Source organism: Poecilia latipinna, unplaced genomic scaffold, assembly GCF_001443285.1.
Source record: "Poecilia latipinna isolate Pla-1442-1.1 unplaced genomic scaffold, P_latipinna-1.0 Scaffold16, whole genome shotgun sequence".
In the NCBI taxonomy this organism is placed as follows: domain Eukaryota; kingdom Metazoa; phylum Chordata; class Actinopteri; order Cyprinodontiformes; family Poeciliidae; genus Poecilia; species Poecilia latipinna.
This window is the reverse complement of record NW_015112632.1, coordinates 186,833-213,453: the sequence shown is the minus strand read 5'-3', so window position 1 is coordinate 213,453 and position 26,621 is coordinate 186,833. Positions and strand designations below refer to the sequence as shown.

The 26,621-nt window shown below is 38.6% G+C and overlaps 3 protein-coding genes across 5 annotated transcripts; 2 read left to right on the top strand and 1 right to left on the bottom strand.

Moving 5' to 3' along the window:
• The first annotated feature begins 188 nt into the window (after positions 1-188).
• rcl1 (RNA terminal phosphate cyclase-like 1) lies at positions 189-8,396 on the top strand. Its single transcript, XM_015033751.1, has 9 exons — positions 189-410; positions 787-858; positions 1,228-1,403; positions 1,808-1,882; positions 2,009-2,133; positions 2,501-2,626; positions 2,721-2,877; positions 6,661-6,764; positions 8,220-8,396. The coding sequence occupies exons 1-9, from the start codon at positions 281-283 to the stop codon at positions 8,371-8,373; spliced, it is 1,119 nt and encodes a 372-aa protein (XP_014889237.1). The 5' UTR covers positions 189-280; the 3' UTR covers positions 8,374-8,396.
• A 74-nt stretch (positions 8,397-8,470) lies between these two features.
• Positions 8,471-12,584, bottom strand: anxa3b (annexin A3b). The gene is made up of 14 exons (XM_015033776.1): positions 12,541-12,584; positions 12,147-12,191; positions 12,003-12,050; positions 11,646-11,733; positions 11,356-11,450; positions 10,681-10,794; positions 10,360-10,450; positions 10,169-10,248; positions 9,734-9,790; positions 9,504-9,597; positions 9,313-9,408; positions 9,166-9,224; positions 8,747-8,869; positions 8,471-8,628 (listed from the first exon to the last, which is right to left on the bottom strand). Exons 2-14 carry the CDS (start codon positions 12,156-12,158, stop codon positions 8,569-8,571), a joined length of 1,017 nt encoding a protein of 338 aa, XP_014889262.1. The 5' UTR covers positions 12,159-12,191; positions 12,541-12,584; the 3' UTR covers positions 8,471-8,568.
• Positions 12,585-14,078: 1,494 nt separating this feature from the next.
• On the top strand, positions 14,079-25,551 carry LOC106948181 (ER degradation-enhancing alpha-mannosidase-like protein 3). Of its 3 annotated transcripts, none has more exons than XM_015033723.1 (20): positions 14,079-14,948; positions 15,046-15,091; positions 15,998-16,098; positions 16,711-16,750; positions 16,859-16,989; positions 17,057-17,210; positions 17,483-17,617; positions 17,761-17,866; positions 18,000-18,097; positions 18,225-18,350; positions 18,465-18,548; positions 18,764-18,847; positions 19,151-19,275; positions 19,353-19,518; positions 19,704-19,858; positions 19,943-20,060; positions 20,792-20,965; positions 21,747-21,912; positions 22,002-22,193; positions 23,479-25,551. In XM_015033723.1, the coding sequence occupies exons 1-20, from the start codon at positions 14,785-14,787 to the stop codon at positions 23,742-23,744; spliced, it is 2,631 nt and encodes an 876-aa protein (XP_014889209.1). In that variant the 5' UTR covers positions 14,079-14,784; the 3' UTR covers positions 23,745-25,551. The 3 variants fall into 3 exon arrangements, with proteins under 3 accessions (XP_014889209.1, XP_014889224.1, XP_014889216.1); XM_015033738.1 differs by having other exon boundaries at positions 14,080-14,948; positions 16,859-16,971; XM_015033730.1 differs by having other exon boundaries at positions 14,080-14,948; positions 20,795-20,965.
• The last annotated feature ends 1,070 nt before the right edge of the window (positions 25,552-26,621 follow it).

Genomic DNA, 26,621 nt, shown 5'->3' with positions numbered 1-26,621 from the left:
CAGTTAATCTGTATCTTTTCAGAATTTTCCTGTTCAACCCAAACCCAAATTAAACTTTCTTAAATAACAAGCTGAGAAAAAAAAATACAAACTGACACTGAATAATTAGTTTTTTTTTAAATAGCCCTTTACCAATCCATGAACCATAAGCTAACTTCAGCACCGTGTTGTTGTACTGCGTTTTACCCTCCTGTCTTGCCGTACTCCCCCCTCTTTCTAACGTCTCCCTTGCACAAACACACGTGGATTTTTACCTACGCCAGTAACCATCAACAATAACATGGCAAGCCACGGACTGACCTACGACGGATGCAATTTCTTCAGACAGCGACTGGTTCTGTCGACTCTCAGCGGGAAGAATGTTAAAATAAAAAATATCCGCTCCAGAGACGACGAGCCGGGGCTTCGCGGTGAGTTACAGCCCTGCTGTTAGCTCGCAGGCTAACGGGCTAGCTGCTACGCAGTTGGGAGTGTGTGTTTATAACAGGCAGTCAGAGATGGGAAATGATGGGATTCTTAAGTGAATTACATAAAACTGTGATCAATATTATTACAACCTTTCAAACATATTTTTCGTCACATTTTTAACGTTATTGTATATAAATATTAGTAAAATTTTACATTGCTTAAATAAAAATAGCATTACATTAAGAAATCACTAATTTGTTAGAAGAAAAAAAAACTTTTTACGTGGGTTACTCTGTTAAACATAACTTTGTCATATTAACCCCCTAATTGGTCGTTTACTTTGCTCTTGTAGTGCAATTTTCTGTTTATTTGTTCTAGATTTTGAAGCCAGTTTCATCAGACTTCTCGACAAAGTGACCAATGGCTCCAGAATCGAGATTAATCAAACGGGTAAGTATTAAAATACATGCTGGTACTGATACTTATTACATCTGAGACCCAACAAGAACCAGACTCTCATAAATGGAGAGCACCAGACAAAAAAAAAAAAAATCAACTTTGTTCTGTTTTTTGTAGTCACATATCTTTATTTGTCAAACTTTTGTTTTTACTCTGTTCTTACTGTTAACAAATAAAGAAATTCATAAGAGAATACTATTTTATTTATGTTTTTCTGCACAGTTTTTTTCTTGTTAAATGAATTACGAATATAATGTAAAAGCTCTCCTTTGCTTATACTTCTTGTCTTCTGCAAAGTTTAAGTTTTTGCTAACTGGTTGCCAATACATTCAGTGATGTTTTTTTTGCTTTCTCCACCAGGTACTGTGTTATTCTACCAGCCTGGCCTGCTGTATGGAGGCCCTGTGGAACATGACTGTAACCCCCAGCGTTCAGTAGGATACTACCTGGAGGCTTTGCTCATGCTGGCGCCTTTCATGAAAACTCCTCTTAAGGCAACGCTTAAGGGCGTCACAAATGATCCTACTGACCCAACGGTATGCTTAAACATGGATGAAGGTTTTTGTACGCCTTTTTAATCATATTATTAGAGTTCCTGTGCAGTATGAAAAATTAAAGTAACATGGTAGGAGTTTGGTTTCTTTGTTTTTCTGGTCTGGAAAAAGCAGAGATTAACAATTGAAAATATTGGAATTTCCCCATTTTATTCCTTGTACCATGATGTTTAAATGTGCGTCTTTCATCTTTATGCCTTGTGCTTGTAGACATGTCAGCTTCTTGAAGATAAAGGAGTCCTATACTGCATCATCTTATCGATGTTATGATCTATGTTTTTATTTTAATTATGTAAAGCACTTTGAAATGCCTTGCTGCTGAAATGTGCTATACAAATAAAATTTGATTGATTGATTGATTTATCTAATTGCTCTGTATATTGCAGGTCGACTTGTTGAAGTCCACAGCTCTCCCTCTGATGAAGAAGTTTGGAATCGATGGAGAGGCCTTTGAAATAAAGGTAAGGACTTTAGATAATGCAGTAGCAGGAACAGGATGGCATCTTTCGGAGGAAATGCGTTTGGATGTGAAGCAGAAACCTGTGCTCAAGCTTTTTCTCACTCTCTGCCTGCTGCTACTCCCTCAGGTGGTGAAGAGGGGTATGGCGCCTGGCGGAGGAGGGGAAGTAGTTTTTACATGTCCTGTCCGCAAAACCATCAAGCCAGTCCAGCTGACCGAGCCGGGAAAGATCAAGAGAATCAGAGGAGTGGCGTATCCTTCTCAAGCTTATTTTACTTATCTATCTTTTATTATTTATGGATAAAACATGTTTCACACTACAAATGAAATACATTTGCAAAAGTTACATACATATGTGAGTAGTTGCCAGGAAAAATATTATTCAAGTGGTAAATTAGTTATATGGCTTATTTTTTGTAGCTAAACACAATGGTCATGATGCACAAGAGTGTTTTTCACTGCTACATTAACGTAAAACTACGTTTATTGAGATAACAGAAATTATTTGTCTCGTTTTTCGTCTTTTTAATTATGATTAAAATGTCAGTTTTGGATTTGAACAATTAAAGCATAAACTTACTAAACTTCTCCTCAGAGCCCTTTGACCTTCTACACTCAGATATTCGGTCCGAGTTTCTCCTCAGATGGGAAACCGGATTGTGGAGTCGGCAAGGAGCGTCCTAAACCAGTTCCTCCCTGACATTTACATTTACACAGACCACATGAAAGGAACCAACTCTGGCAAGTAAGTCTCGGTCAGTGCAGCTTACCAAAATGCAATTTCTCCTTCTCTCAACCTTCTGTTTTGGAGAGGATGTAATTTGTTTTCACAACTGCAGGTCTCCAGGATTTGGTCTGACGTTGGTGGCAGAAACGCTGAACGGCTGCTTTCTCAGTGCGGAGATGTCATCCACGCCACAGGGACAAGGAGAGCCTGTCCTGCCTGAAGACCTTGGGAGAAATTGTGCCAAATTGCTCTTGGAAGAGGTGTACCGGGTATGATTTTGTTGCATACTCTCGTATTTTCATATTGAACATGAGCCCTCAGTTATTTTAAAGTGGTTTGTCTTTAAGAAGGAAAAAGGTAAGTCCCCCTCCCCCAACCCCAAAATTAAACAATTTTCAAAGTAAACACATTCCTTAATCTAAAAACTATAGAACTGCATGGTAGACATTCAACAGTTTGGATAATAACTTCAACCAAATTTATTAGTATTTAGTTTTAGAAAGTTTTCCAAAATAAAAACTCTTCACATAGGAAGTTCAAGTTCACAGTACATGTTGCCCGTGCTACATAGTGTACAATAGTATTATGATTGTGCTGAATCACCAACAGTCATGTTCTGGTTCATCGTCTCGGCGCACACAGTTGCCAAAAAACCTTCAGTGAACAAGCATCTCATTCCGTTGAGCATCTTTGCTCCTAGGGTTGTTTCCTGATTTGACTCAAAACAGGTTTTCTTTGTGCTTCTTTCTATTTGTATATAGACAAAACCTACAGGAAGAGCAGCTCTCTAATATAACTGAGGTATATTATGAAAGTAGAAAAGCCCTGTTCTCATAACATCTGACTATAATTAAAATGCTAAAATTTTGTGAAACATCGGTCGATGCCTTTACAATTTGAAATTCTTACTATTGCTTTTCTGTCCTGGAATACTGAAGCTGAAAACTCTGCTTGCTAACAGAGAGTTAGCAATCTCACAAATATAACAAATAAATAATTAACAATATGAATAAACATAATATAAACTAAACAATTATAAAATAATTTGCCTCCTTTCTTACTTTGACAACTGAAATACAAATTTCATTGGGAATACCAGACATACATGAGCTGAACACATTAAACTCTCTTCGTGCAACATTTGCTGCCTTTGTTTGCCCACATTCTCTGGTAATGACTTGTCTGCAGATCAGCTGAGAAACTGTTTTGCAGCATCTGTGCCTCTTTTCCTAAACTTTATTATGATGGTAGCTCACAAAATGTTCTTGTATGTAGAGGAAGATTAAGTCTTGATTGAGTAACATCCATTGGCTGAACATAAGGTTTCCCAGCAGAACATTCTCCAAAGCTTTGCACTTTCTACACAACGCTGCCTTCTTCCTGCAGTGTGTCTTGGTTTGATGTGAGGGGTGATGTCTGAATAGACTCTCTGCAATGTCCTGTGTATTTTGATGCCTTTCTCTTTAACGCAGCTTCAGCAATTTAATCAATTTGAGCTATCTGTTGGATTGTCAACCTCTTTCTCCTCAAATGCAACAATGAGCCTTGGGCATAATGTTTTGCCTGATAGAATGGGCAGTAAGATTGGAGGACATTTACTTGCACAATATCAGAATTTCTCCCCGCCCCCGTTTCAACACAATAACATATTTCTGAACTATTACTGATTTACTGTATTTTCCTGACATTTTTTTGCTTATACAAATAAGTTAAAATATCACTCCAGTTCATCTGTCCATGTTCGCTCCAGCTCATGTTGAGCTTTTCTTGTGGCTGCAGTTGGAAAGGTTTAATCCTTGGTCCGTGCCCGTCAGTATTAATCACCATTTAAGTTAACACATCAGTCAGAAATTGAGATATGAAGAGGAAAGAAAATACATCGTGGGACCAGCCAGAATTTGAGAAAAAAAAAAAACTGCAACTGGTCTGGAAAATGTAATATATGTTATGAATGCATTCATTTTAAATGGATTAATTAATTTATAGGAGGCCTGCCTGTGAGCTTGATGAGAGAAGCTGAAGTTTGCTCAAAGATGCTTGAAAACCCAGGAATTCTCAACTCGAGATAAAAGAAAGAAATGTGAGGTGGAATGTCTTTCCACCTGCGTGTTTGTACTGCGCTGACCACTGATGGAGATAACTTGCTTGTTAACCGTATACACGCACACAGATCACCTCGCTTGGCGACGGGTAAAACAGGCAGCTTCCACCGAGCGTTTACAATGAGATTCTGTGTCTTCGGCGTTCCTCCAACACGGCTGCAAGACTTGGGCCTCTCTCATCGGAGCCATGTGAGTCCAGTTAGCTGGTCAGGGTAGCGCTGATTAACTCTGAAAGAGGAATATTGTTGAGGTCTCCTCTTAACTCCAAGCGACAGAATGCAGAGCAAACCAGTTTCTCTTTGCTGCCTTCTGGAGCGGTAAGTTTAGAAATGTTTCCCGTTTTGAAAAAGGCTAAAGCTGCTGGAAGAAATTTACATTTCACAGTTGAATGTTTTGTTTTGTATTATTCCCACAAGGTTAGCGAGGAAAATGAGCAACAGAGAGGGTGTCGGTAAAGTTGGTCAAATTCTTATTAGAAAAGTTTGTTTTGAAATTTGAGGAACATTTTCAGGTTTGTATTTAGGGGCATGCATGGGCGTCCTGCATGTTTCTGTTTGTTTTATGGTTAATGAGTACAGTCAGCTACTAGTGGACTGTCCAAACACTGTGGACAACTTGTTTTCTAAGGCAACGTCAACATTCAACAGGAGCTGATGTAAGTGTTGCACTCTATTAGATCTCGACTCGTAGTGTGAGGAATCTTATTGTTTTAGATCTGCTTCTTTATTACTCTGCATAGTCTTTGTGTGCTTAACATTTATGTTTTATTTGAACATAAAGCCAGCAAATTGTGAAGTTCGCATTAGCAAACAAGCTTTCGGTTTTAACCTATTGCAGTCATTTCTGCTCACCAATCAAATATTAACACCAGATTTACACGTTTGATTTATGCCTCTGCATATTTGGATGTCAGCCATATTGTTTTGGTCTCTGCATTTAAATGTTAGGGTTTTTATTTCCTGTGTCTGTTGAGGAAATGGGTCACATGTCGCTCTGAGGATTTAAGGGACTTTTCCATAAATCACTTTCTGGAGGCTGTTGGGCTCCTGGGACATTTGACCACATCCGAAAGGCAGGCGGGGTGTGAAAGTGGCAGTTATCCATTCAAGTGTTGCATCTTGTTTCTTAGTTTGCTCAGCAGTTAGATGCAGATGCACAGCCTTCCCAGGAATTATGTATTTTGTTCCAGGTGAAAAGGGTAAGCTTTTTAGCCACTATCACTTTTTTAAGCTCACAGTTAATCTTTAGCAAAAGGCTAAACATTTATTTTTTTTGCAGTTTTGCAGTTAAACCCATCTTTCTGTCAAAATGATGGAAGCCGTGGTGCATGGGTTTCAAGTTTGCTGATGAATTCAGTTAAAACTTTGGCCTTGACGACAATGTTAAACTGTGTAGTCATCCTTCCACAATGTTTTCAGTGTTGCGATTACATAATCAAATCATAACTCTGCTGACAAGCTGTCACGATGCCACAGGGACTGGATGACTGGGCCAAAAACGCTCCTCCAAAAAACGGATGCACACAGCACCAAACATTTGGAGTTATGCTAAAAGCTGCATGGCAGCAGGACGAACTCAGTTTAGAAAATCCACCAGGGTGTGTCCAGCTGTGTATGACCCTCTGCTTGTGGATTGAAAATTCAAAACTTTGGCACAGCTCTTGGTGACTCACTGTGGCATGTATTGACTTGAATGCACAGAGTGGATCGTCTGTCTGATAAATGTCTCATGTGCTCAAGATGTGGAGCAAAGGGGAAAATTACACATCTAACAGTAACAGGACACAGCCTTAAAAGTGTATTGTTAGAAAATGAGTTGCTAAAGATTTTTTTACTCCTTTACAGGATCCATTTCTTTCTAAATATCTCCACCTCTATGATGTACTTTGCTGTTTTTCAGTGTTAAAAAAATAGCTTTTTTTTTTTTTTTTTCTTTTTTTGTTCCCTGTAGGGCGGCTGCGTGGATTCATCCAATCAGAGCCTGGCGCTGCTCTTGATGACCCTTGGCCAACAGGATGTGTCAAAGGTTCTGCTCGGACCCCTCTCGCCATACACGTAAGCAGCTGTCATCCAGTACTTTAAAACTTGTGTACATGAAAAGCCTCAATTTCCCGACCCTTTTTACCGTGACGATAGAACCTCTGTTCTGCCGGTAGTTACTTTTCTACTTGATCTGGTTTGGTAGCTAAACTCTAAAAATAAAAAATTCACACTTTTCACTGCAGTTATTGCTGTAGGTCCTTTGGGGTACGTCTCTACCAGCTTTACAGATCTAGAAACTCAAAGTTGATTCATTGTACTTTGCAGATTCAAGGGACTGTTTCTGAAAATCAGTTTTGAAGTCTTGCCACAGATTCTCAGTTGGATTTAGGACTGAACTTTGACTGGGCCACTCTGACATAAAAACATCCACGTATTTACCATTTCGTCATAGCTCTGGCTCTTAATTTTAGTGTTGTTGTCCTGCTGGAAAGTAAAAACTCCGCCCTTTAATTCTGCTGCAGATTCTAACAGTTTTCTTGGCGAACTTCTCTGTATCAACACTGATCAGATGTCGCCATCTACAAATGTTTCTGTAAGAATAGTATGTTAAGCGTGATGAGCAGTGTTACAGAGCCTCTTGCATGAATTATCTGTGAACTAAGAAATTTGCAGTTGTGCCGTAGACTTTCCATTTTTTTAGATGGACAAATAAGTTCTTTAGGATATTGTTTTGTAGCCTAATGTTTCCACTACTTCATCCTTGAATGGTTGTTTGTTCACTAATGTTTTACAACAAAGCTTTGAGGTCTTCGTAGAAGTGAGATTTCATAACAAACAGGAGGATAATTTAAAGGTTCTGCGGCTGGATTTTATTCAAGGGCGCCAGAGTAGAGGCAAATACAAACTATATTTTTCAAGTTTTACTACAAATAAGCTTGTGAAGCACTGCAATGTTGGTGTGTCACATAAATTTGTAGTAAAAATATATTATAGTTTGTGGTCATAATGTGACAAGATGGGGAAAGTGTCCAAGGGGTATTAATACTTTTCCAACGTCTTTTTAATCTTTGTAACAAATGACTGACTTAATATTTAAAGAGTGATCTGTGAAGTCTTATGTTTAAAAATTAAGTTTAAATTCATATATAACACGGTAACAATTGATTTAAATTAAATGAGAGGATGAACTAAAGCAGAGTTCAAACTGAATTCCTCTTCCAGTCTTCATAAGGAGCGAACTATGAACTGTCCATTTTCAGCTATCATGGTACCGGTGCTGTGTTCCTCTCAAGTACAGTACTATGATAACTGAAGATTGGCAGTGCCATCACAAAACACTCAACATTTTACTCAGGTAAGGTTGAAAACTGATTGTAAAGGTATAATTTTTTTTATTTTTCTGAGAATACTTTTGTTTGTTTCAGTGTTTAGCTGTAAAAAGTTGGATTTAATACACAAGAAATAATGATGCAATTGTTTGGGGCAGAGTTGAAAAACAAAACTGAACTGTCCTCCGTTTCTCTCCAGGATCGAGTTCCTGAGGCACATCAGAGATTTCTTCCAAATTATGTTCAAGATCGAAGTCCAGACGCCTTTAGACGATGAGCGGAAAGGTGGAGATAAAGTTCTGATGACCTGTGTCGGGGTCGGCTATAGTAATATAAACAAAACTGTTAAATAAAATATTTTTTTATGCATACATTTTATATATATATATGTTAACTTGTGCATTTGTTTCATTTTATTTTTTTCAAGCACTACTTGATTATTTCCATTCATTTGGGTTACGATCAGTCAAACTGATCAGTTATTAGGTCTTCAGGTGGTTATTGATCATCCCTGCTCCTCCATGTTGTATTTGAGGACATGAGAGAAGTCAGCCATCTTGGCCACACAGCTTCTTGAGAGTTTCTCCATAACTACCGGACACTTCAGACTGAAAAAAAAAAAACATAAAATGAGGACTGAATTTAGCCATAATTTGAAATAAAATAATTTAATAAAATAGATTTAAGCTGTAGCGTTCCTAAGAGGGATCCATCCGGTGTACAGACCTCTAACCGGCAGTTGAGGGTATATCCAAACAGCTTCTTGTATTCTTCTTTAATGTCCATTAAATCGATCTCAGAGCGACTGACCAGGATCCTCGTCAGTGTGGACTCTGTGGTTCCTGCTCCCTGAACAGAGCATGAAATTAAACAGTTTTTTTTTTTGAGAAATCTGATTAAAATGATTTGGTCTCATCTGCTGTTTAGTGACAGCTTTGCTTTACATGTGCAGTTTCACTATTCTTTTGTTGTCTGCTTTAGAAACCAGTCACTCTGCTGATGCTGAAGCAGCAACAGTAAAACATGGCTTAACATTCCTTTCCACACCACCAACCAACGAGAGAGCAGGCTGATACGGCACAAAAGCAAAAATAATCAAAACGTATCAGGTAGCCATTTGATTCTAGATTAAGCACTGATTTTACCTTCATGGCCTTGAAAAGCCTCTCGGCGAAGTATGCAGGGGCATTCTTGACACACTTCACTAGTTAGAAAATAGGTCGAGGTTAATATTAAAGAGTTTGCAGGAGGTGAAGACGGCTCACATTTCAGCTGTAAAATCTGTTTCTCACCAACAGCAACCAGGAGTTCCTCCAGATCTCCAGACATTTCGCTCTCGATGCTTTCCTGCAGAGTCTTCTTGCTAATATTCTTGTACTCAATCAGAGCTGTCAGAACAAAACAGACTTGTTTTTTGTGGTTCTCTTTTTATGGCAGTAATTGGTTTTGCAAATGTTTGCATCTATTGAGAAGGAAAACCCACTTTGTCGAAGCTGAGGAACACTCCTGTGGCATAAGATGTCGATAAACTTGTCCTCATCAGTTCCCCACTTCTTTTCTCCCGCCTCATACAGAGCCTGTCGGAAACAAATATGGCCATTTAATGTCGAGGCGCCACATGTTTTTGTGGTTGCATCGTCGGTGAATTACAAGAGTAGAAGCTGCTTAACAAGGAAATAACTTGGTCAAATTTGTTCAAACTGAAAATGGTACCTTAGCCTCTGCTTTAGCTTTAGCTGTGTCCACATTGGTGCTCTCGTCTCTCTTTCCCTGTAAAAGTGGACAGATGAGCATTACATTTTATTAAAGCAATAATGTTCAATAAAAAGAAATCAGAAAATGATTTAATACACTTAAAAATTAAACAGTTCAGATAAACATAAAGCTTGACAGGTTTTCTACTACATCTACAAATATAAATGGAAACATTTTCTCAGAATTTAACCTTCAGATTAAGACAGAAGTCAAATTTTCGACAGTTGTTTCAGATTATTTATACGCTTTCCAAGTATTCAGCATGTGAACCGTTTGGGTAAACGCAAATTCTTGGAATATCTTTGGAATGTTGATGACTTTCCGCCTGCTAGATGAATGTGCTGCTGTAGGGAGTGGTGCATTGTAGCATGCTTTCAGTTTAATGTGCACTACCTCAGCCAAGATGAGCAGCGCTTTGCAGTAATCCCCAGATACCTCCGACTTTAGGTCATGACTCATCAATCTTCCAGTTTCTGGAATTAAACAGCTCAGTCTGCTTAAGATTGTGAACTTTTTCACAATCATTTTGCACAATAAACAAAACTATTAACTGTTTTCAGGCTTTTGTTTTAGAAGTGACCTACCTTTGAGGTACACATCAGTCATGGCTTTAATTTGCCTGTTGGATCTGGAAGCAAAGATTTCTGTCAGAGTGCTCTCAGTGGTCCCTGAACCCTAGATGCAAAAACACAATGGTATTAAAATAAAGAGATTATAATAAAGTGCTGTTTTGAACAAACTGCACAAGAAAGCATCATTAATGTTTAATGTATTTACATGTTTGTTTTTTTTTGTTTTTTTTTTGGACTTGTAACTAAAAACCTGTTCTGGATACCGACTAGATAAAAAGGTTGAAAATCCACCCTCAAGTACCCGTTATTCTGCATATTAATAATAAGTCTCACCTTTATAGCTTTCATGACTTCATGACAGTCATAGGCAGCAGGAGGCGTTACCAAAGCAACCAACAAGTCCTCGAAGTCTCCGTGAGTGTCGCCCTCTAGGTCAGCCACTAATGTCTAATGCAAGGACACAAGAAACTTAACGTTGTGTTTATGTATAAAAAGCCAATGTTTTTGTACATTTTCGATGTTACAGCTGCAAACCTAAAGGCAATTCTTTAGGGTTTTATGTGATCAACCCACACAAAACAGTTGCATACTAAAGAAGTGGAAAAACTTTTTCTTTTTTACAAATTAAAACATGTCTATGCTTCAGAATAGCCTAGTCAACGTCCAGAAGAACAATGTGGAATCTGTGACAAAAGGCAATATTTTCCATCAAATCTGACTGAGCTTGAGCTATTCTCCAGAGAAAAAGAGGCAAAACTTTGCATGTGCAAAACAGCTAGAGACACAAACTGAAATGCATCTGTAAGGTGATTTTAAAATCTGATGCAGAATACAAAAGACATGCCGTACTTTTCAGATTATTCAGAAAACAAAACAGGTGCAAACCATTTTCTGTTCACTTCACAATTATGTGCTAATTTGTGATTTTCCCATAAAAAAACCAACTAAATAAATAAATAAGGGGTATAAATGCTTTTTCAAGGCTCTGTAAATTTTATATTAATTTACCCTTCCAGTGGCTTTCTGATAAGCCGTGCCGATAAGCTGACGCTGGGCATTGCTTCTTTGGGTCAGAACATCAATCAAGGTCTTTTCTGTTGTACCTGTGATGATAAAAAAAACACCTAAATATCTCACTTTTTCATACATGAACAGCATTTTTTCCATCTTTCTTTTAGGTCTAATTTGGATGGATCATGTGTCTAATTTTTTGAATGATTACAGGGGCACTTAAAATATTTTATTGATATATAGAGGCTATAATATTCAGAAAATAAGCTGATCATTTATTAACTCACCAAGACCTTCTATTGCTTTTCTCAGGGCAGCGACGTCATCTTCCGGCTTAAAATTAGCCTTATCCTTCACAGTTCCTCTGGCATTAGACTGGAAAACACCAAATTACAAGCAATTATACACAATACAAAATTCCGTTGATAATAAAGTAAAAAGTTGTCTGTTTAGGTAAAAAGAGAGAGACAACTTCCAAACAAATGTAAAAAAAGGTGCATAGGTGATTATTCATACAAAACAGCATGTGAACGTTACAGATTTATCCCTTATATTTCCTTGCAGATTACATAATTACAACATATCATTTTCTCCATAAATACAATCTGCAGGATTAAATAAATAAATAAGCTGGTTTAACTTACAGTTACAGTCAATGAGGAGGGAGAGTCTAAAAGCAGCTCCAGATCTTCCTGCACCACACATTAGCAAATATTGATTTTTTTTTTCTACCTCACACCGAAAACATGTCAAATTAAACTAATACAGGCATTGCTGGAAAAACTCACCCAAGCAGACATTGTTTTTCTGGTTGTAGCTTAAAAATATTAAATCTAAAAAGAAGAGCAGACATATATCAGCACCAACATTTCCTCACCCTTTCTTCTGCTACGTTTTTAACTTCTTCATACTCTCGTTTCCCTTGTTTTCTTTATGTACTATATGTAATCCATTATGCGTTATCATTGCTCCAATTTATCTTTCATGGATTAAGCTTTCGCGTGTCCACGCAGAAAATAAAGTCTGGAATGTCGATGGCTCCATATTAGGAAACAAGCTCTTTTTCGGAGCAGCAAAGCGTAACGAAACAAAGCATGGAACACAAGGAAACAAATAAGAACATTCCACCAAGTTACAAAAAAAATAAATAAAAAAATCAAAGACTTGCATGGTTTTTCTTACCTGATGTAAAATATAAGCTAATAGAAAGAGGAATTTTACCGAGAAAAGAGGCCACCACACCTTTTTGAGAAGTTGTGAAAGGGGAACGCTCGTTATTGGCTAAATCATGAAACCCCTCCTCCGTTGTGCAAATCAACTAAACCGCATTTTCTCTCTCCGTGGCCTCTTTCTGCAACATGTTTATACTATTTATTTCTTTAGAAAGGTCACTTCGGTCAAATTAACAATTACCCATTTGTGAGGCTACTTAGTGTGGTTTGTCATTATCAATCAAGTCAACCAAGTTTTTTTGTGTAGCACATTTCAGCAGCAAGACGGTTCAAAGTGTTTTATGTAATAATAATAATAATAATAAAGAAAATTAGAAAGTTCTAAAGAAAACAGCATGCATTCAACGATTAAACTAAGTTTTCTCAAGCGAAGCAGGGTTTGGTTCGGTGTTCAAATTTCCACGTCACATCAGTGTCAAAATCCCACAGATCAGACCAAATGAAATTATTTTATATTGTTTCTTCATTTCCTTCCTCTGACGCACATCCTTGGACCTGCCTTAAAGACAAATAGTCGTTGGAACCAATTTTAGAGCTGGGTAATTTCACCATATGCTTTTGAAACCGAGATGCTTGTTACAAATTGCAATTACCAAGATGTTCGTTATTCTCATGTTGTAGGGAACTCAAACAAACACACCCAAAATGTGTGCAAAGATGGGTAAAGCTTTATGGGGACACTTGATCAACAGCGACATCTTATGGCAAACTATTGACACAGCCGACTGGACAGTAAAATAAGCAAAGGAACGTGACCATCATGTTCATTGGACACAAAAGCTGACTTTTTTCAATACAATTTATTGGTGTATTATCATTACCACAGCAGATGTACAGCGCTTGTAAAACGTCAGCTGTCATGTGACGAATAACGGGAGCATCCCTGGCCATGTCAGCCTCTGAATCACCCGAGAAGGAGTGACGACGAGGCGGCGTGGGAGGAGATTACGTCTGACTAAGGGCAAAGATTTTTGGGGGCGGCGGAACGAGGTCGGTGACATGTCAGGGAGATTTAAATTCTCAACCTATTATGTCGTCAACCACTGTTAGAGTAAACTTGTACAAATAAACATAAAACACTGAAAGTCACACCTAGAATTTGGAATTTATCATTGACTTTTCATCATTACGGCAACCGTTCCATTATTATTTTTTTTTCTGGGCCCAAAAATGCTGTTTATGTTGGTCACATAGTTGAACAGTGCTTTCATCACTGTTAGCCAGTGTTCATCCGGGGAAATTGCCGGATTATAAATGATGCGAACCCACTTGCTGTACTTGTAGGCGTGTGTAGTGTTAAGATATTCCCTAAATAAAGTCTGACAGGGAATTTTTGCTTTTTTTCTTAATGAAGACTATATTTTTATGGAAATCTTGTAACGTATATTTCGCCTTATTAATATAATAAAAATAAAAAAGTACAATATTTTGAATGATAATGGACGTAAAGAAGGGGGAAACAGTCAAAGCGACGGACTCGCCTCACTCTTACGTGGCACTCTCGTTACCTGAAAGACTAATTCAGGGCTAAAATGTTCACTTCCACAGCCCGGTAGGCTGTTGTTTGACAGATCCAAAAGACTTCTTAGCTTCGCTTTCCTGACTATCGACTTGCTTCGGATTAGTTTTACTCGATAAAACGTAGTTAAACCTGTTTTAGGATGAAATCTGGTCCCAATATAAGTTTCATTGTTTTATTAAGAAGCTTGTTTGCTAACTAACTGCCATTGCTAACGACATCAGGCTAGCAACGGGGAGCCTCCCAACAGCTGGTAGAGCCACATCTTCACCTTCTCCTTTCAGTTTTGTAGTTTATAAATAGTATTCCTGTATTTCTACGTCTGGATAGAGGTGTGTTTCCTTTACATAGGCAGCTATTTTTACTTGTTTTTTTTTATTTTTTCAATAGGGGTCTACGAGTCATTTATAGCTTTCTCTCTCCTTTGTTTACATGGAGACACTTCGTCAGAGAGGCTTTGTTTCCATGAAGTGGTCCTATTAAGACTGGACAAACAACAGGGCAACAAAGCTGGGAAAATGGAAATTAGGAGGTAGCTAAAATTGTGCTGTTTCTCTACCAAAACAAGAGGATGAACTGGGGTCTGTCAGGGGACAGCTGTGCCAGGTGGACTGTTTGACTTGCGTGGGTGTTGAATAGAGAGGAGTCTGTTTGTTCCCATTAAAGTTGAACGTTATGTTAGAACACATGAGGAGACTTGATGCTAAATCTCTGAGGAAACCGGGTCTCTGTTTTGGAACCGATATGTTGCTGAAGACGCTTCTGATCGCCAGTCTTCTTGGCTGGGTGAATTGTTTGGAGAATCAGAGCATGACACCAGAAGAGAAGACCAACATCAGGTGAACCCTTGAGTAAACACAGTGCTTCTCTATGTAAGAAACAGAAATTACCCGGGGTAAGCGTTTTGCTTAATGTTTTCTCGTTATTTATTTACAGAAACCAAATTCTGGAGATGTTTGACCATGCCTACGGAAGTTACATGGTAAGGACAATTCAAGTTTTGTAATTGGCAACATTTTTTTGTCTATTTTTTTCATTCAAAGTTGCCTGAGTGACAGTTTTATTAGTTGAGTGTTTTGAGGAAACTTAAAGTTTATACCACGAACAAAACAGCAGATATAAATTCAATAGTTTCTCTAAGTATTTCAACACTCAGCTCTGTGATAACCGGATTACAAGCATATTCCATTTCCACAAAATCTTACATTCTAATAAAGCATAAAACCAAACCAGGACATGTTTTACTCATTTTAATGTCATTAATATGCAGTATAATTGGAATTAGAAATTGTAAACTCATATAAAAGCCTTTGGGAGAAAAGTTTAATGGTCAAAGAGCAGCTCATTGGCACATAAAACACTGACTTTTTATATAGAAGAAAAGCAAGATGTGTTCTGTGCTGTATTGTTTAGATTATTGTAGAAAGGGAATCTATTGTAATGGTGAATTAAGTTGCTTCTCCGTCTTGTAAAAATAATGAAATAAGATATCAGCAAAAAGGCAATCAGTGGCAGTTTTTGATTAATCCATATTTACAAGATCCCACTGAAGCATTAGAAAAGGACTCTGGATGTTTACAGATAAAAACAATAACCTTGAACACATTTTCTGCTGTTTTTATTCATATGTAATCAATGGAGAGTTGATGTCCCAACTTGCTTCTGAGAATATTGGCTCAAACATGAAGTAGTACATGAAGATGTAAAATGACAAAAATCCTCTCTTTTGGAGGCGTTTTCATCATGTATTATTATTATTATTATTATTTATTTTTTTTGGAAATGAAGAAAAGCTATACCAATAGTATGGAGATGGTCAAATGAGTTAAATAGCATGAATTAAATGATTACAAAGTGATGAGCCTAATTATAGCTGTTACTGTTGCAGAAATATGCCTATCCAGCAGATGAGCTAATGCCGCTAAGCTGCAAGGGGAGAGTGCGCGGAGAAGAGCCTAACAGAGGAGACATCGACGACTCCTTGGGGAAGTAAGAACACCTTACTTTGTCCTCTGATACCTTGAAACATCAAATAATGTTTCACAGCTCCCTGAATCAAACAATCAGGTGGAAATTAGTTTAAATAATTTATTTACAGTCTGTACGACCTGTCTGGTAGATTTAGCATTCCTTTTCTGAATCACACGACTGTTTTCTTTTTTTTTTTTCCCCAAAATCCTTATAAATTTTACCGTTTTGACTAATGCCAATGGGAAAGTAATCTAATGAAGATATAAATTGTATAGCAAATGTGTTGGGAATATAAATGAAACACAAAGAACGTACAGCTTAGGTGATGATATTCCTGCAAACTTGAGTTGAAAGAGCTCACAGGGTCAAAGTAGACATTTATTGCTCTGTTGTTGCAAATACCAGATCATGCATGACGTAACAAAAACTTGTGTGAATGAAATCAACATTTAAACGAATAAATCATAGACGTATTATAATTTAAATCAGAGTATGTGTAAAACAGAATGAGTCTAATGTTGTTTTATGTAAATTCAAACGGGATGTAGAATTCTAAAAAGTAAATGTGCAACAAAGTGTGACATGACCTCCTCTCACCGTCTCGTAACATTTCTGCCACCTGCTCTGTAGGTTTTCTCTCACTCTGATCGACACCCTAGATACCTTAGTGGTATGTACTTCCTGTTCATCTGTTCACCAGCACAAGAACGTATTTATTGCGCCTTCTTCCCTTTTTTGGAAATTGTCGTTTTTTTTCTCTTGGTTGCAACGTGCACAGGTGCTGAACAAGCTGGACGAGTTTGACGACGCAGTGAAGAAGGCTGTGAGGGACGTGCGCCTGGACAACGACGTGGTGGTGTCCGTGTTTGAGACCAACATCAGGGTTTTGGGGTACAAAACATGCTCGCGGTGTTTGTGGTTTTGATGCCGAACGTGTCCTGTCGTGCTGTTTATCAGTTTGTAAACATGTGTCCAGGGGGCTTTTGGGGGGACACGTGATGGCTGACCTGCTCAGGCAGCGCGGGGAGAGGATGCAGTGGTATCGTGATGAGCTCCTTCACATGGCCGTCGAGCTGGGCCACAGACTGATTCCTGCCTTCAACACCTCCAGTGGCCTTCCCTACCCTAAGGTAATAGTCGTTATTTATTTCTCTAAAATATTCTGCCACAACCATTCTTAACACTGAATCTTCCAAACATCCATAAATACCTTTTCATATAAATATTTCATTTTTCTTTGTGTACATTTAGTTAAAAAAAAGCCTTACAAAACTAATGCTTTGACTCAGTATTGAAACTAGTTCACTGAACACAAACAAAACTGATTGAAAGTAAACATAAATAGCTTGTTTATCTGTGTTTTTCATCCAGTTGAGTGACTTTCTGTTTCTTCGTTTCCCAGGTGAATCTGCGGTACGGCATCTTGAACCCACTCTCGCGCACCGGCACCGAATCGGACACGTGCACAGCGTGTGCAGGGACCATGATCCTGGAGTTTGCCGCTCTCAGCAGGCTGTCGGGAGAGTCTGTGTTTGAGGTACTGCCAGCCTGTAATTACAGAGTTCTCTTAATGTTTGTTTTTTGTGCATTCGTGTGCTGTAAATGTGCAATTACTGAAGTGTGAGCTCAGTTCGCCTTAATCTGGAAAATTAAAGCCGGCTGCTTATTGATGTTTAACAGGAACATGCTAGGAAGGCCCTGGACGTCCTCTGGGAGAGGAGACAGAGAGGAAGTGACTTAGTCGGAACTGTGATCAATATCCATAATGGAGAATGGGTCAGGAAAGGTAACATCACTCTAGCGCAAGTACACATCTGCTAACGCCTAATAAATCCCAGAGTCCCTCTTGTTGTTGCGCAATCTTGATAAGAATCCCACATTGCTGTAAATGAACAGCCGTTTTGCTTCTGTTTGTGCAGATAGCGGTGTCGGCGCTGGAATCGACTCGTACTACGAATATCTGATGAAGGCCTACATTCTTCTGGGAGACGATACATTTTTGCAGAGGTTCAACATTGTGAGTATCCCTTCAACAAACGACTCATCCCATTTTGCCCCGTCATTGGTGCACATCTTGTCATTTGAAGCTCTAGTCAACTGTTATTTTATCCAGTTTTTATGATGTTTATTTTTCCCTGTAACAGCACTACAGTGCCATTATGAAGTACATCAGCCAGCCTCCTCTCCTGCTCAATGTGCACATGCACAATCCCACTGTGAGCGTTCGCAGCTGGATGGATTCGCTGCTCGCTTTCTTCCCTGGATTACAGGTCATTTATTTATTACATTTGCTCCAATCAGTAAATAGCAGATGACAGATAAAAGGTTGCTGAGTCAAAAAAAAGTATATATATATATATATATATTTTATTTTTTTTGCATAGGTTTTAACAGGAGATCTGAAACCAGCCATAGAGACTCATGAGATGCTATACCAAGTCACAAAGCAGCACAAGTTTCTCCCAGAGGTAAAGACTGTCTCATTCCTGTTCATCTGTTGTCATCATGCATTAGACAAATATTTGAAACACGCGAGAATAACGATGTAATAAAAGTGACAAAGTTAGTTTTTCTTCAGTAAGTGACGTTCGTTCTGTAGTTGCATTGTTTTGGTGTTGAATCTGGTCACGAGTGTCCACAGCCACGGCTTCATGTTTGCTTCCTTTGGTCCATCTCCACCCAGGCTTTTACCACAGAGTTCAGAGTTCACTGGGGTCAACACCTGCTGAGACCAGAGTTTGCAGAAAGCACCTACTACCTCTACAAGGTAGAAACACAACATGCTTAGTTCCAGTTTGACTTATCTGCTTGGCAAGAAAGAAAATGAAACCCAAAAAGATCCCAATAAATCATTAATAAGAAAAAAAAGAGAGCTGCGAGATAAACAATGCTTAAAAACACAAGTTAACTCTCACAAACACACCCTCTTTAAAATATTTGAGAGACCCTCTATCCATTCGTCCATGTGGCTCTAGATGTTCATTCATTAAGCCCAAGAAATTGTTGTTTTATAATTATAAGTATTATTTCAGTCTTGAAAACCCAGGTCTTTTCTGTCTGACCTGTGCAGGCCACCGGTGACCCTTACTACCTCAGAGTGGGACAATCCATAGTGGAAAAACTCAATGCCTTCGCCAGGGTGCCTTGCGGTTTTGCTGCTGTGCAGGACGTCCGCACCGGGACACATGAAGACAGGTGCTGTTTGGGACAGACGAAGCCAAAGCTTTGAGGGAAACCATGAATAATATTTCGGTGTCATCGCTCTCGCGTAGGATGGACTCGTTCTTCCTGGCAGAGATGTTCAAGTACCTCTACCTGCTGTTTTCGGAGAAGAGCCAGCTGCCGATCAACATGGACGACTACATTTTCACCACGGAGGCCCACCTGCTGCCCGTCTCTCTGTCCACGACTCAAGTCACCGTCCAGACCAACGTTACGGTAAAAGTTCTCAGCAATCTGAATTACTCTTCTCGAATTTGCACAGGAAGATGTCGCTCTACGAGTATACAGCAAGAATATGTAAATTATGTATGCAACATTTTGTTGCATACAGATACAGATTGACAGTTTGTTTTGATGAAGTTCTCATGAAAGGTGCCTTATCTCTTCGTGCTGCGCTTTAGGAGGCTCCTGTTGCTCACGATGAGGATCTATTTACGCACTCCTGCCCCAGCACAGAGACATTGTTCCCCAACAACCCGTTGTTTGCCAAAACCATTAGGGACGGCTACAAGTACCTGACCGGCGTGGGACGAGCCTTCACCCCTCTACCCATCAGGTGGGACTTGGTGCAAGAGACTCTCAGTATCTCTGCCGCTGATCTGCTTGACGTGAAACTGAGTGTGTTCACGACTCCTCACAGGGAAATTGAGCTGCCGCTCCACGACAGCGGCATGGAACCGGTGGAGTTCTTGAAGAGCATGGGCATCTCTCTCACTCCTCTGAATGACTTTACCCTCGGAGACTCCATTGGTTCAAAGGTGGGCCTCGTTTACCTCTAAATCTCGTACGTGTTCAGTTACAGTTATTATCACCTCGAGAGCGTGTGTAGAAGTTTCTAGTTTAAACCTCGCTCACTTTAAATTATGAAATATTTCAAGTATGAACATTTAAAATATACTGATTCCAATATGGTGGAAGAAATTGTTGCATGTGTAGCATTAAAAAGTCCTTTCAGACAATAGTGTGATTTAACATGAGCGCAGTCAGTGCCTAATTTAAAGGTGCTGTATGGAGAGCTTAATTTAAGACTTAAATGTATTACTCTGGTCGCATTTACACACTAGAGAGTCATGACTTTGACGACTCTAGCCAGTTGCTATCGTACAATAAAAAAGGTTAATTAAAATTCCCAGCTGGCACAGAAAAGCTTTCGGTTTGCTTAATTAAAATTTACTTTGAACTTCATGGATTTTTGAAAAGTGAATTATTTGAAGGATGGCTCAGTCCTGTACAACATGTCCTCCTAGCCTGATCCCTTCACTGCATGTCTTCTTCTCTTTCTGCCACTCTTCTTGTTGTATAACTCTCAAGTAAAGGCCTGTAGTAACTCCATAACCTGTATCTTTTTCATTTCAACTAAAATACCGGACATGCAACATGATGCTCAAATATTTTTCTAGTTACAAAAGTACCCAAACATGATTGAATATGTTGAATTCAACTAGATTATTTGTCTTTTTTTTTTAATATATATTTTTAATACCTGGAGCAGCATAAAGGAGTGTTCCGCGTAAAGCTTGTCGCAGAAGTGAGCCAGACGATAGAGGAGGAGCTGGTGGTGCCGCACGCCGTTCAGCTCATATCTCCTCCGTTTCTGGGCAGGACGGTCCTCACAGCAGGACCCGCCAAGTTTGGGATGGATCTGACCAAGCAGGAGCACGGGGTGAGATAAAGAGCCTACTATTGAGACCAAACCTGAAAGAGATCTAATGTTTCAAAAAATATTGTCATATTGGGAATAGAAACATTACGGGTGTTGATCTGGTAGACTTGGTTCGATTGGCATTTTCAGCTGGTGCGTTTCACTTTTACACTGCACTGCGTCAAACAAATTAACCTCTTTGAAAAACTTGTTCCCTCCTTCACTTGTGGCGCCACTGTACCAAGAATCACTGAAGAAAATGGCACAAGAACCTCTGAAGGAGACAAGAGCGCAACTTCCTTCATCATGTAAACACAAATGTAGCGGAGTCAGATTTTAGCGGCTGAAGGATTTCTGTTTTGTCTTCACACAAAAAAATCAATATGCCATTTCTGTACCTTGCACTAGATGCACCTATGTTTGGGTTGTATTTACCCAGAATGCCTTGCACTATAGTCCACTTCCTGCTTTCGGAGCAGTCTCCGTTCCACTTGACATTCACTTATGCATCCGAGCGGCCCTAGAGTTCACTTTAACCAAACAAAAACCTAGGTTTTTAGGCAGTTCTCTTTTTCTGGTTAGCATCAGAGTTTGATTGTGCGTTCACGCCTCTCCAAATGAACCGGGTTACAAACGAACTGGAGATTAAAGCAGACTAAACAGGGTTGGTGTGAATGTACCCTAAATTCAAAGGAGTATTGTCAAATTAGATACAAAAATGTACTTATTTTTGTATGTATTTGCTTTTCTCACTAACGTAAAAAAAAAATTGAAACTAAAATGAATTCCCTTCTTACCACAGGTGAAAGGAACCATAGTGAAAGCTTCCCCCTACACTGCCTGTGGGCCAATAGAAAACGCAGCAGAGGTTAAAGGCCGTATTGCACTTGCATTACGCGGTGACTGCATGTTTGCAGCCAAGGCTCGTTGGCTGCAGCAAGCTGGAGCCGGTGGAGTCATCTTTATAGGTGAAAAAAAGTTTGTATTCTAACAATACCTCTCGTAGTTTTTTAATGTTTCGGGAAGTAAATTATCGACAAACTTCCCCGTCGCACAGATCATCGCGAAGGAAGTAACAGCGAGGAGACGCCCCTCTTCCAGATGGTCGGAGACGGCGACTCCACCGAAGACATCACCTTGCCTTTAGTGTTTCTGTTCAGCCGGGAGGGCGCCGTGCTCACCTCCGCCCTGGAGGAACATCACAACGTGGATGTGTTGCTGCTGCCGAAGGAGAGGCAGCTGGGACATGGTGAGGACCAGGAGGAAGTCCATTAAAACATAAAGCACTCCACGTTGTGTATTTCTGTTGCCGTTTAATTCAGCAGTTAGAACTAAGTTTTGCTATGCAGGAAGTTAATGATGGAATTCAGCCACAAGCCTGAGAGTCTGATCGAAAGAGATATTTTCTTCTTGCATATTTATTTTTTCGTTGGTAAAATGGTGTTGCAGCTCCAAACAAACGTATCGGCACGCCTTGGAAAAGAAGTGTAAAAAGTCTTTCACTAATTTAATCTTTCATGGCGGTAGCAAAACCTCACAATGAAAAATTTAGGAACATTTTTGTATTCCACCTTTTAACTTTGATATTTTTTTCCAGAAACTTCTAATAAGAATCGAATAACCTTTCTTTTAATTTCACACAACGTGCAAGATAAATATGATAGGTGGAAAAAGAAAAAAAAAAAAGCAATTTCTATAACAAGCGTAGAAATTTAGAGTTTTATATACTCTTCTGGTATTTTTTACAGAGGGTCAGTTCTTTAGTTAGATAAGACTAAGAACAAACTTAAGCAAACAAGTAAGATGTGGACTAAAACTCAGGATAAATCTGTGCAAAAACACCCTCTGCCCCCTGCTAGGTATGGTGAAGGATCTGTGGTGCTGTGGGCTTGATTCTCTTCGAAATTCCATGGGAACTTTTTATATGTAGCGTCATATACTCTTTAGGACATTTAAAATAAAAATCAGATGGGTTCTATCAGTACATTTATTTAAAAAAAAACAATAACACTTCCTCTACGACTTCTCAGTCCCCAGACTTAAATCCTATAAAAACATCTCTTTTGAAAGTCTGTTTTTTATAGGGTATAGATTTTGAGTTTATATAATTGAGTTTTTCTGAGTTTTTATTCTTGCTAGGATCTAAAGAGGCTACAAAAAGAGGGTTTGTTCAAAAACGCCAGCCTCTGGACGCCTCAAGCTTCTTGTGAAATGTTATAGGAGAACACTAAGTGCTTAACAGCATCAACAATTTAACAACTTTTTTTTTTACCCATTAAATAGCTTCACTCAAGTTTAAGTTTTTAGGAATGTCAAATGTGTCGATCAGTGTACCTGTTATATTGAAGTTCCAGTGAATGACCTATAATTGCTTATATATGTCAAGTTTTATTTGCTGGACTTTACTTATAACTCCATTCTTAAATATAATTCTTAAAGTAATAACATCAGATCTTATTTATGTGTGTGGTATGAGTGTCCCTTCTGAGTTTATGCATTTTATTTATTTATTTTTGTTTGTTTTGTTTTTGCAGATAAATCAGAAAAACCTGTCAGCATGAACATAAAACTCCGCCTGAGAGAGGAGGGGGGGTCGGAGGGCAGAGCAGCTCCAGGAACCACACTGGAGCTGGTTTTGGAGGACGAAGAGGTCCTCCTTAAAGAGACGGACGAAGAAGAGCTTGGCGGAAAACAACAGTCACAGCGCCAACAGGTCTGCTCTCAAAGCAGAACTGGACCCTGTTCTACAGACGCTCCGCAAGCCCTGAACTCCAAACCCGAGCCAGGCACAAACCCTTGACCGCTGTGGTTCCCTAAAGCTGCTGGCTAGTTGGTTTGTGAGCAGCATGTGGCCCCTCTCTCTCTGCTCTGCAGCACAGCCTGCATGTTTACAATTAACAGAGAGGATGTGAATTTACGGCTCCATGTTTATGACACAGTGGGATCAGAGGGACTCTGCTCTCAGCCGGAACATGAGCTGGTCTCCTGTCGCCGTAGCTACAAACAGCTTGTGGCTGCGATGTCGTGTCCCAGTAGAGCAGGATTTAAGGTCGTCCTAACCTAGGGGGGAAGCTTAGAAGAGGTAACAAAATGTATGCAATTTGCTTTTAATCTAGATTGCACCTTTTTTAACTTCTTCAAAAATACTGTTTTGGCGGTCCGTAACGATCGGTGGAGTCTTACTTGGCCAGTAGGTGGCGTCAGCTTCCATAAACTCTCAGTTGCAACATGTGTAAGGTGGATGAAGGAGACAAGCTTGGGGTCTTTTGGAAAGTAAATTTTGTACTAGGTAGAAACTTCAGGGACTTGATGAGTGAATGCAGTATGCAAGATTGACCAATTTTATTATTTTTTTTTAATGTGCACATTTGAGGGGGAATGTTTTGCACTTCTTCTGGCTAATTAAAGAGTTAGCATTAGACTGTGTGTGTAGTTTATTAACTAGGCTATATTTATATAAAAATGAATCTCGGTTGAAACCTCTAAACCTAATCAGGCAAATAACAAATAAGAAGAAAAAATTGCGAGTAATATTTGAGATTCATTGCAGGCTTTGGTTCTTAATATTGTATTTGTACAAATTTTAGGAAAGCTAATTTCAAATTACCTTGTGAAAAAAGTGAAAAACACATTCAATCACCACCTTGCAGTCTGGGGTGATCATATCCGATCGTTAGCTCTGAACTTATTGTATATTCCAACCGTGTTTAAATCCCATGGTGATTCCTAATATAAAACCAAAGTTAAACATCTCCACACAGAAAAAAATGTTGTTCAACATTTAGTTATGAATGTTTTCTTTTCAGGTGTGCAGCAAGATTTCATTTCACGTTTGTCACGGTTGCATAAGAAATAGAAAAAACTTTTCTCCCCAAGACATTTGGATGAGTTTTGGATTTATTTGCACCGGTTAGCAGTCCAGTTCACATTGTGAAGTTTTTCACGGGCATTAATATGTGCAATGACTTTTTTTTTTTTTTTCTTCAGTCACTTTCTGTTGCTGGTTTTTGCTCTCACTACTCATAAGTTGCACATTTTCCACTTAATGTTTTTTGACCAGTGGACTATTTTTCACACTCAAAACTGATTTTAGATCAGAAATCCGATAGGATTTTGTAGGGCAAGGAGACTTCTCTAAGATTTATTGCTAAGTTTTTTTTGTTTTGTTTCATTTTTTTTTTTACCTCAGGTCTGTGCACATTATTCTTCATGCAGAATAAAATGCCAATAGAGGGCAAACCAAGGACACCTTTTTGTTTGATATTTTATGTTATTTATTATTATTTCTCTGATTAACAACTGCAGCCTAAAATGTGCCAAAAGAGCTGTAATAATCTCTACACATTATGTTTTCTTTCAAGGTGCAAGCAGAGGGAGTCCTATAGGTTTCGCTCTTTAACTAATATTTCTGTAATTGAGCCTTTGCCATACTTTTTTTTTTTAGCCTCGGAGAAATATTTTAGGAGCATTTGAATGTTTTTGGACTTGACGATTTGCTTCTAATTGTTGATTTCTGTATCCGTGGAGTGACATTTTACGTTGACCAATCGAGAAAATATGAGAGGTTCACCCAGGTGAATTTGAGAATAAAGATATTTGTAACTTCCTTTTAGCATTTTATTTTTATTTTGCATTTGTTGTTAACTTCTTTTTTTTTATTTCTATGCTTTTTCTTCTTTGCTGAAACTGAAACACAATTCATGCATTTGCATAGACGCAGAAGAAAGTGATACAACTTTACCATTGCTGATAAGCTGCAGGGGTTACTGAGACACACACCAACAACGTTTTGGAATAATTCATAAAACATTAGTTCACCGCTTTGGAAATCTATGACATTTGCACAGTTTGTCCTGGAATCGTCTGCCATTAGTCATAGCTTCATCATGCTCGGTTAAAAGCCTGCATGGAAACTAAGATGGTCAGGGATTTGCACTTTGCACAGTGAGAAGGGGCTTCACTTTTAATCATTCTGATCATACATTTACATATATTTATAATTTAATAAAGTTCTTTTTTGAAGGTCATGTTGTGTCCAGTTAAGCCCAGAAGAGTTCACAGTCCTTGCACGTTTTGATTTGAAATAATCAAAACTTGAATCAACCAGATCAGATTCATGACTTCAATATGATAATCTGATGAAGAAGCTAAAGATTAGGGGGATGGCAGCGAGGGGTTTCCAAATACAAAAGATGCAAAGGACTGATTAGCAAACGTGAGCAGCTACATGTTTGCTGTAAAACCAATACAGTCTTTTCCACTGGTTATTGATAAGGGTATAAATCATTTTAATAATACCCCTTTTTTATACAAATAAAATCAGGCAACTTGCTACTCTAATTTAATTTGGCTGTATGTGGCGAATCTGTACAAATGATTTTGACCCTTTGTGGATAAAGAAAAAAATAAAATCACACTTGTGCTTTTGTTCTTCTGAACAAAGCGTAGTGCAAACCATTAGACTTTCTGAATTAATATGGGTTTTTTCAACATGTAAATAAACCTCTTGCAGTCTTTTCTCTTCTTTTTTTTGCTATATTTACAAATAAAAGTTTGAAATTGCACATTTTAGAAAAAAGAAAGTCATGAAACTCAATTCTGGTGAGTTGAACTTTTCTTTCACCACTGCTTTCAAGTCAGTCAAAGACAGTGTTAAATATATATATATATATATTCT